Genomic DNA, 11,152 nt, shown 5'->3' with positions numbered 1-11,152 from the left:
AGCTCACAGATCACTGCACCTGTACATAGCCCATCTGTAAACAGCCCATCTATCTACCTACCTCATCCCCATACAGTATTTATTTATTTATCTTGCTCCTTTGCACCCCAGTATCTCTACTTGCACATTCATCTTCTGCACATCCACCATTCCAGTGTTTAATTGCTATATTGTAAACACTTCACCACCATGGCCTATTTATTGCCTTAACTCCCTAATCTTACCTAATTTACACTCACTGTATATAGACTTTTTGTTTTCTTTTGTTCTACTGTATTATTGACTATGTTTTGTTCATTCATGTGTAACTATGTGTTGTTGTATTTGTCAAATTGCTATGCTTTATCTTGGCCAGGTCACAATTGTAAATGAGAACTTGTTCTCTACTGGCCTACCTGGTTGAATAAAGGTGTTCTCTACTGGCCTACCTGGTTAAATAAAGGTGTTCTCTCTACTGGCCTTCCTGGTTAAATAAAGGTGTTCTCTACTGGCCTACCTGGTTAAATAAAGGTGTTCTCTACTGGCCTACCTGGTTAAATAAAGGTGTTCTCTACTGGCCTACCTGGTTAAATAAAGGTGTTCTCTACTGGCCTACCTGGTTAAATAAAGGTGGGAAAAAAAGATAAAATCAATAAGCATAAATATGGGTTGTATTTAAAATGGTGTTTGTTCTTCACTGGTTGCCCTTTTCTTGTGGCAACAGGTCACAAATCTTGCTGCTGTGATGTCACACTGTGGAATTTCACCCAGTAGATATGGGGGTTTAATTCTTTGTGGATCTGTGTAATCTGAGGGAAATATGTGTCTCTAGTATGGTCATACATTTGGCAGGAGGTTAGGAAGTGCATCTCCGTTTCCACCTCATTTTGTGGGCAGTGTGCACATAGCCTGTCTTCTCTTGAGAGCCATGTCTCCCTACGGCGGCCTTTCTCAATAGCAAGGCTATGCTCACTGAGTCTGTACATAGTCAAAGCTTTCCTTAATTTTGGGTCAGTCACAGTGGTCAGGTATTCTGCCACTATATACTCTCTGTTTAGGGCCAAATATTATTCTAGTTTGCTCTGTTTTTTGTTAATTATTTCCAATGTGTCATGTAATTATCTTTTTGATTTCTCATGATTTGGTTGGGTCTAATTGTGTTGCTGTCCTGGGGCTCTGTGGGGTCTGTTTGTGTTTGTGAACAGAGTCCCAGGACCAGCTTGCTTAGGGGACTCTTCTCCAGGTTCATCTCTCTGTTGGTGATGGCTTTGTTATGGAAGGTTTGGGACTCTCTCCAGCACAATGTAATTGGTTTCTTGAGTTTCTGTTTCCACCCTCATCACTGATCGGTTCACTTCCTGTCACACACACACACCTCTCTCTCTCTCTCTCTCCAGCACAGTGTTTTTGGTTTCTTAAGTTGCTGTTTCCACTATCCCTACTGATCGGCTCACTTCCTGCCTCACACGCACACTCTCTCTCTCTCTCTCTCTCTCTCTGAAACACAGACATACACACATCATCTCACACACAACATACGCACACATAGAACGTGGTGGTTGGCTGGACAGGAAGTTGGCTGGACAGGGGAAAAAACGAACAAACGGACAAAACAGACAGACACAACTCAGGAGGACCGGTTCCTTTCTCTCGACAAGTCAACCCTTTCATCCAGAACTCAGGTACCTGTGTTTTCTAACATAACAATGTTCTCTAACACATAACACTGTCTGACATCATGATCTCCTGTTGATTCTGTGGCAGATTCTGTTACAGAATAGATTTTTTATTTTTTATACCCGAGACACAACAAGAATTTTAACAAGATACTGTAATGGACACAGACAGAGACAACCAAATTATTATCTGAGATTTCCATTCATCTCTGTTTTTAGATCCAGTAAACTATCATAAAAGTTATCTATAAAAGTGGACATTTATTTGCGTGAAATTAGAATTTCATTAATCTCATGTCTGTAACCAGAGTGACAAGTTTCTCTTACACCAGGAAATGAGAGTAACACACATGAACCCTTCAATGTTTGTAGATCCGTAAGGTGGAAGCTTCCCCACTATACTGTTTATACCTATCCAGACGCTACAGATCCACTGTTTATACCTATCCAGACCCTACAGATACACTACTATACTGTTTATACCTATCCAGACCCTACAGATCCACTAATACACTGTTTATACCTATCCAGACCCCACCACTATACTGGTTATACCTATCCAGACCCTACAGATCCACCACTATACTGTTTATACCTATCCAGACCCTACAGATCCACTAATACACTGTTTATACTTATCCAGACCCCACCACTATACTGTTTATACCTATCCAGAACCTACAGATCCACTACTATACTGTTTATACCTATCCAGACCCCACCACTATACTGTTTATACCTATCCAGACCCTACAGATCCACCACTATACTGTTTATACCTATCCAGACCCTACAGATCCACTACTATACTGTTTATACCTATCCAGACCCTACAGATCCACCACTATACTGTTTATACCTATCCAAACCCTACAGATCCACTACTATACTGTTTATACCTATCCAGACCCCACCACTATACTGTTTATACCTATCCAGACCCTACAGATCCACTACTATACTGTTTATACCTATCCAGACCCTACAGATCCACCACTATACTGTTTATACCTATCCAGACCCTACAGATCCACTACTATACTGTTTATACCTATCCAGACCCCACCACTATACTGTTTATATCTATCCAGACCCTACATATCCACTACTATACTGTTTATACCTATCCAGACCCTACAGATCCACTACTATACTGTTTATACCTATCCAGACACTACAGATACACTACTATACTGTTTATACCTATCCAGACCCCACCACTATACTGTTTATACCTATCCAGACCCTACAGATCCACTACTATACTGTTTATACCTATCCAGACCCTACAGATCCACCACTATACTGTTTATACCTATCCAGACCCTACAGATCCACTAATACACTATTTATACCTATCCAGACCCTACAGATCCACTACTATACTGTTTATACCTATCCAGACCCTACAGATCCACTACTATACTGTTTATACCTATCCAGACCCCACCACTATACTGTTTATATCTATCCAGACTCTACAGATCCACCACTATACTGTTTATACCTATCCAGACCCTACAGATACACCACTATACTGTTTATACCTATCCAGACCCTACAGATCCACTACTATACTGTTTATACCTATCCAGGCCCTACAGATCCACTACTATACTGTTTATACCTATCCAGACCCTACAGATACACTGTTTATACCTATCCAGACCCTAGAGATCCACTACTATACTGTTTATACCTATCCAGACCCTACCGATCCACTACTATACTGTTTATACCTATCCAGACCCTACAGATACACTGTTTATACCTATCCAGACCCTACAGATCCACTACTATACTGTTTATACCTATCCAGACCCTACAGATCCACTACTATACTGTTAATACCTATCCAGACCCTACAGATCCACTATTACAATGTTTATACCTATCCAGACCCTACAGATCCACTACTATACTGTTTATACCTATCCAGACCCTACAGATCCACTACTATACTGTTTATACCTATCCAGACCCTACAGATCCACTACTATACTGTTTATACCTATCCAGACCCTACAGATCCACTACTATACTGTTTATACCTATCCAGACCCTACAGATACACCACTATACTTTTTATACCTATCCAGACCCCACCACTATACTGTTTATACCTATCCAGACCCTACAGATCCACTACTATACTGTTTATACCTATCCAGACCCTACATATACACCACTATACTTTTTATACCTATCCAGACCCCACCACTATACTGTTTATACCTATCCAGACCCTACAGATCCACTACTATACTGTTTATACCTATCCAGACCCTACAGATACACTGTTTATACCTATCCAGACCCTACAGATCCACTACTATACTGTTTATACCTATCCAGACCCTACAGATACACCACTATACTGTTTATACCTATCCAGACCCTACAGATCCACCACTATACTGTTTATACCTATCCAGACCCTACAGATCCACTACTATACTGTTTATACCTATCCAGACCCTACAGATCCACCACTATACTGTTTATACCTATCCAGACCCTACAGATACACTACTATACTGTTTATACCTATCCAGACCCCACCACTATACTGTTTATACCTATCCAGACCCTACAGATCCACTACTATACTGTTTATACCTATCCAGACCCTACAGATCCACCACTATACTGTTTATACCTATCCAGACCCTACAGATCCACCACTATACTGTTTATACCTATCCAGACCCTACAGATCCACCACTATACTGTTTATACCTATCCAGACCCTACAGATCCACTACTATACTGTTTATACCTATCCAGACCCTACAGATCCACCACTATAATGTTTATACCTATCCAGACCCTACAGATCCACTACTATACTGTTTATACCTATTCAGACCCTACAGATACACTACTATACTGTTTATACCTATCCAGACCCCACCACTATACTGTTTATACCTATCCAGACCCTACATATCCACTACTATACTGTTTATACCTATCCAGACCCTACAGATACACTGTTTATACCTATCCAAACCCCACCACTATACTGTTTATACCTATCCAGACGCTACAGATCCACCACTATACTGTTTATACCTATCCAGACCCTACAGATCCACCACTATACTATTTATACCTATCCAAACCCTACAGATCCACCACTATACTGTTTACACCTATCCAGACCCCACCACTATACTGTTTATACCTATCCAGACCCTACAGATCCACTACTATACTGTTTATACCTATCCAGACCCTACATATACACCACTATACTTTTTATACCTATCCAGACCCCACCACTATACTGTTTATACCTATCCAGACCCTACAGATCCACTACTATACTGTTTATACCTATCCAGACCCTACAGATACACTGTTTATACCTATCCAGACCCTACAGATCCACTACTATACTGTTTATACCTATCCAGACCCTACAGATACACCACTATACTGTTTATACCTATCCAGACCCTACAGATCCACCACTATACTTTTTATACCTATCCAGACCCTACAGATCCACTACTATACTGTTTATACCTATCCAGACCCTACAGATCCACCACTATACTGTTTATACCTATCCAGACCCTACAGATACACTACTATACTGTTTATACCTATCCAGACCCCACCACTATACTGTTTATACCTATCCAGACCCTACAGATCCACTACTATACTGTTTATACCTATCCAGACCCTACAGATCCACCACTATACTGTTTATACCTATCCAGACCCTACAGATCCACCACTATACTGTTTATACCTATCCAGACCCTACAGATCCACCACTATACTGTTTATACCTATCCAGACCCTACAGATCCACTACTATACTGTTTATACCTATCCAGACCCTACAGATCCACCACTATAATGTTTATACCTATCCAGACCCTACAGATCCACTACTATACTGTTTATACCTATTCAGACCCTACAGATACACTACTATACTGTTTATACCTATCCAGACCCCACCACTATACTGTTTATACCTATCCAGACCCTACATATCCACTACTATACTGTTTATACCTATCCAGACCCTACAGATACACTGTTTATACCTATCCAAACCCCACCACTATACTGTTTATACCTATCCAGACGCTACAGATCCACCACTATACTGTTTATACCTATCCAGACCCTACAGATCCACCACTATACTATTTATACCTATCCAAACCCTACAGATCCACCACTATACTGTTTACACCTATCCAGACCCCACCACTATACTGTTTATACCTATCCAGACCCTACAGATCCACTACTATACTGTTTATACCTATCCAGACCCTACAGATACACCACTATACTGTTTATACCTATCCAGACCCCACCACTATACTGTTTATACCTATCCAGACCCTACAGATCTGCAAACATCAAAGGGTCACAGAGAAAGAGAGAGAGACACTGAAGTAGAAAGGTTATGCCCTTTGTTTTTGATGACAACGGTGAATGGGTATGAAGAAATGGCTGAGGTTGAGAGAAATAACTGATACTTCCTCTCTACCTCTCTCTCTCACACACCCCTCTCTCTCTCTCTCTCTCTCTCTCTCTCTCTCTCTCTCTCTCTCCCACCTTCTCTCTGTCTCTCTCTCTCTCTACCACTCTCTCTCTCTCTCTTCACCCTTCCTCCCTTTCTCTCTCTCTCACGCTTTCTCTCTCTCTCTCTGTCTCTCTCTCTCTTCACCCTCCCTTTCTCTCACTCTCTCTCTCTCTCTCTCTCTTCACCCTCCCTCCCTTTCTCTCTCTCTCACGCTTTCTCTCTCTCTCTCTCTGTCTCTCTCTCTCTCTCTCTTCACCCTCTCTTTCTCTCACTCTCTCTCTCTCTCTCTCTCTTCACCCCCTTTTCTCTTTCTCTCTCTCTCTCTCTCTCTCTCTCTTTCTCTCTCTCTCTCTCTCTCTCTCTCTCTCTCTCTCTCCCCCCCAGATGGAGTTTGCCTGCAGTCATGTAGTGTGTAACTGGAGACCAGAGAGTGTAGAGGGGAGGTCAGGTGAGGGGGTGACCCCAGGTCTAGGTGAACCCCTTAGACTGTCTGTCAAAGAGCACATGTACGACAATCGCATCGCGGTCATCTCCCGGCCAGGTACTGTACTGACACGACACCGCACACACTAGATTCATTCTCATCAGACGTTTCCTCTCACCACCCACACAAGCTCTGTGGTGTTACGAATGATGATGATGATGTCAATCAAATGTATTTGTAAAGCTCTTTTTTGTGTGTTTACATCAGCAGATGTCACAAAGTGCTGTAACAGTCTGTGTCTGTTTCCTTTGCTTCAGAACCGGGTATAATGCCTCCAGCTCTGCCCCCTCGACAGTTCGGTTCTCAGAAGCCCCACCCTCAACCCACTTTTCGGCCTCCCCCTCTTCCCTCCCTGCCTGCCCCTCTACCCTCCCTGCCTCCCCCTCTACCACCCCGAGGTGACAGGATTCTGTGTGTTGGTTCTGAAAACAGCCCTAGTTGTTAGATGTAGGCTGTACTGGTGTATGTAAAGATCAGTCGTTTATAAACATCCTGTGGACATGTTTAAACTATAGACCAGAAGTCCCCACAAGAATAGCAAACAAACATACATTTGACAAACTGGGGACATTTAGTTTGTCCCCACGACATCAAATGCTATTTCTAGGGGTTGGGGTTAGGGTTTGGGGTTAATGTTTGGGGGTATGGTTTGGGGGTATGGTTTGGGGCTAGGGCTAGGGTTTGGGGTTAGGGTTTGGGGCTAGGATTTGGGGTTAGGGTTTGGGGCTAGGATTTGGGGTTAGGGTTTGGGGCTAGGGTTGGGTTAGGGTTTGGGGCTAGGGTTGGGGTTTGGGGCTAGGGTTAGGGACTAGGGTTGGGTTAGGATTTGGGTTAGGGTTTGGGGCTAGGGTTAGGGTTAGGGTTAGGGTTTGGAGCTAGGGTTAGGGCTAGGGTTGGGGGCTAGGGTTGGGTTAGGGTTTGGGGCTAGGGTTAGGTGCTAGGGTTGGGTTAGGGTTTGGGGCTAGGGTTTGGGGCTAGGGTTAGGGGCTAGGGTTAGGGGTTAGGGTTTGGGGCTAGGGTTAGGTTAGGGTTTGGGGCTAGGGTTAGGGGCTAGGGTTAGGGGCTAGGGTTGGGGGTTAGGTTTAGGGGCTAGGGTTGGGTTAGGGTTTGGGGCTAGGGTTGGGGTAGGGTTTGGGGCTAAGGTTGGGTTAGGGTTTGGGGCTAGGGTTGGGGTAGGGTTTGGGGATAGGAATGGGTTAGGGTTTGGGGCTAGGGTTGGGTTAGGGTTGGGTTAGGGTTTGGGGCTAGGGTTGGGGTAGGGTTTGGGGATAGGAATGGGTTAGGGTTTGGGGCTAGGGTTGGGTTAGGGTTGGGTTAGGGTTTGGGGTTAGAGTTGGGTTAGGGTTTGGGGCTAGGGTTGGGTTAGGGTTTGGGGCTAGGGTTAGGGTTTGGGGCTAGGATTGGGTTAGGGTTTGGGGCTAGGGTTTGGGGCTAGGGTTGGGTTAGGGTTGGGATAGGGTTTAGGGCTAGGGTTGGGTTAGGGTTTGGGGCTAGGGTTGGGTTAGGGTTTGGGGTTAGTGTTGGGTTAGGGTTGGGTTAGGGTTTGGGGCTAGGGTTGGGTTAGGGTTTGGGGTTGGGTTTGGGACTAGGGTTGGGTTAGGGTTTGGGGTTAGGGTTTGGGGCTAGGGTTGGATTAGGGTTTGGAGTTAGGGTTGGGTTAGGGTTTGTGGCTAGGGTTTGTGGCTAGGTTTGGGTTAGGGGTTAGGGTTTGGGGCTAGGGTTGGGTTAGGGTTTGGGGCTAGGGTATGGGGCTAGGGTTGGGTTAGGGTTTGGGGTTAGGGTGTGGGTCTAGGTTTGGGTTAGGGTTTGGGGCTAGGTTTGGGTTAGGGTTTGGGGCTAGGGTTTGGGGCTATTGTTGGGTTAGGTTGTGGGGTTAGGGTTTGGGGCTAGGGTTGGGTTAGGGTTTGGGGCTAGGGTTGGGTTAGGGTTTGAGGCTAGGGTTGGGTTAGTGTTGGATTAGGGTTTGGGGATAGGGTTGGGTCAGGGTTTAGGGCTAGGGTTGGGTTAGGGTTTGGGGTTAGGGTTTGGGGCTAGGGTTAGGGTTAGGGTTGGGTTAGGTTTGGGGTTAGGGTTTGGGGATAGGTTTTGGGGCTAGGGTTGGGTTAGTGTTTGGGGCTAGGGTTTGGGGCTAGGGTTGGGTTAGGGTTTGGGGCTAGGGTTGGGTTAGTGTTTGGGGCTAGGGTTGGGTTAGGGTTTGGGGCTAGGGTTGGGTTAGAGTTTGGGGCTAGGGTTGGGTTAGTGTTGGATTAGGGTTTGGGGATAGGGTTGGGTCAGGGTTTAGGGCTAGGGTTGGGTTAGGGTTTAGGGCTAGGGTTGGGTTAGGGTTTGGGGTTAGGGTTTGGGGCTAGGGTTAGGGTTTGGGGCTAGGTTTTGGGGCTAGGGTTCAGTTCTGGTTTGGGGCTAGGGTTGGGTTAGGGTTTGGGGCTAGGATTGGGTTAGGGTTGGGTCAGGGTTTAGGGCTAGGGTTGGGTTAGGGTTTGGGGTTAGGGTTTGGGGCTAGGTTTTGGGGCTAGGGTTGGGTTAGGGTTTGGGGCTAGGATTTGGGGTTAGGGTTTGGGGCTAGGGTTGGGTTAGGGTTTGGGGCTAGGGTTGGGGTTTGGGGCTAGGGTTAGGGACTAGGGTTGGGTTAGGATTTGGGTTAGGGTTTGGGGCTAGGGTTAGGGTTAGGGTTAGGGTTTGGAGCTAGGGTTAGGGCTAGGGTTGGGGGCTAGGGTAGGGTTAGGGTTAGGGTTAGGGTTAGGGTTAGGGTTAGGGTTAGGGTTTGGGGCTAGGGTTGGGGTAGGGTTTGGGGATAGGAATGGGTTAGGGTTTGGGGTTAGAGTTGGGTTAGGGTTTGGGGCTAGGGTTGGGTTAGGGTTTGGGGCTAGGGTTAGGGTTTGGGGCTAGGATTGGGTTAGGGTTTGGGGCTAGGGTTGGGTTAGGGTTTGGGGTTGGGTTGGGACTAGGGTTGGGTTAGGGTTTGGGGTTAGGGTTTGGGGCTAGGGTTGGATTAGGGTTTGGAGTTAGGGTTGGGTTAGGGTTTGTGGCTAGGGTTTGTGGCTAGGTTTGGGTTAGGGGTTAGGGTTTGGGGCTAGGGTTGGGTTAGGGTTTGGGGCTAGGGTATGGGGCTAGGGTTGGGTTAGGGTTGGGGTTAGGGTTTGGGTCTAGGTTTGGGTTAGGGTTTGGGGCTAGGTTTGGGTTAGGGTTTGGGGCTAGGGTTTGGGGCTATTGTTGGGTTAGGTTGTGGGGTTAGGGTTTGGGGCTAGGGTTGGGTTAGGGTTTGGGGCTAGGGTTGGGTTAGGGTTTGAGGCTAGGGTTGGGTTAGTGTTGGATTAGGGTTTGGGGATAGGGTTGGGTCAGGGTTTAGGGCTAGGGTTGGGTTAGGGTTTGGGGTTAGGGTTTGGGGCTAGGGTTAGGGTTAGGGTTGGGTTAGGTTTGGGGTTAGGGTTTGGGGCTAGGTTTTGGGGCTAGGGTTGAGTTAGTGTTTGGGGCTAGGGTTGGGTTAGGGTTTGGGGCTAGGGTTGGGTTAGTGTTTGGGGCTAGGGTTGGGTTAGGGTTTGGGGCTAGGGTTGGGTTAGAGTTTGGGGCTAGGGTTGGGTTAGTGTTGGATTAGGGTTTGGGGATAGGGTTGGGTCAGGGTTTAGGGCTAGGGTTGGGTTAGGGTTTGGGGTTAGGGTTTGGGGCTAGGGTTAGGGTTTGGGGCTAGGTTTTGGGGCTAGGGTTCAGTTCTGGTTTGGGGCTAGGGTTGGGTTAGGGTTTGGGGCTAGGATTGGGTTAGGGTTGGGTCAGGGTTTAGGGCTAGGGTTGGGTTAGGGTTTGGGGTTAGGGTTTGGGGCTAGGGTTAGGGTTTGGGGCTAGGTTTTGGGGCTAGGGTTGGGTTAGGGTTTGGGGCTAGGGTTGGGTTAGGGTTTGGGGCTAGGGTTGGGTTAGGGTTGGGTTAGGGTTTGGGGCTAGGGTTGGGTTAGGGTTTGGGGCTAGGGTTGGGTTAGGGTTTGGGGTTAGGTTTTGGGGCTAGGGTTGGGTTAGGGTTTGGGTTTGGGGTTAGGGTTTGGGGCTAGGTTTTGGGGCTAGGGTTGGGATAGGGTTTGGGGCTAGCGTTAGGTGCTAGGGTTGGGTTAGGGTTTGGGGCTAGGGTTAGGGGCTAGGGTTCGGGGCTAGGGTTCGGGGCTAGGGTTAGGGGTTGGGTTAGGCTTTGGGGTTAGGGTTTGGGGCTAGGGTTGGGGTAGGGCTTGGGGCTAGGGTTGGGCTAGGGTTTGGGGCTAGGAATGGGTTAGGGTTTGGGCCTAGGGTTGGGTTAGGGTTTGGGGTTAGGGTTGGGTTAGGGTTTGGGGCTAGGGTTTGGGGCTAGAGTTGGGTTAGGGTTTGGGGCTAGGTTTGGGTTAGGGTTTGGTTTTGGGGCTAATGTTAATGTCAGGCGTTAGGGGTTAGGATCTTGAATGGGACTGAATTGTGTGTCCCCACAAGATTAGTTAAACA

General features: G+C 46.7%; 1 protein-coding gene across 2 annotated transcripts in view; it reads left to right on the top strand.

Moving 5' to 3' along the window:
* Nucleotides 1–1,346: 1,346 nt before the first annotated feature.
* The window catches only part of LOC116353931 (circularly permutated Ras protein 1-like), a 25,931-nt gene continuing 16,125 nt past the window's right edge, over nucleotides 1,347–11,152 (top strand). Inside the window, exons 1-3 of one of the 2 annotated variants that reach the window (XM_031791714.1) lie at nucleotides 1,347–1,661; nucleotides 6,598–6,754; nucleotides 6,955–7,095. In XM_031791714.1, coding sequence (XP_031647574.1) covers nucleotides 6,598–6,754; nucleotides 6,955–7,095 — 298 coding nt within the window. In that variant the 5' untranslated portion in view covers nucleotides 1,347–1,661. The remainder of the gene's footprint in view (nucleotides 1,662–6,597; nucleotides 6,755–6,954; nucleotides 7,096–11,152) is intronic. The other variant, XM_031791715.1, reaches the window with a different exon arrangement.

The sequence above is a fragment of the Oncorhynchus kisutch genome, linkage group LG16, assembly GCF_002021735.2.
Source record: "Oncorhynchus kisutch isolate 150728-3 linkage group LG16, Okis_V2, whole genome shotgun sequence".
In the NCBI taxonomy this organism is placed as follows: Eukaryota; Metazoa; Chordata; class Actinopteri; order Salmoniformes; family Salmonidae; genus Oncorhynchus; species Oncorhynchus kisutch.
Note: the sequence above shows the minus strand (reverse complement) of the source record. Positions and strands in the feature narration are given on the sequence as shown.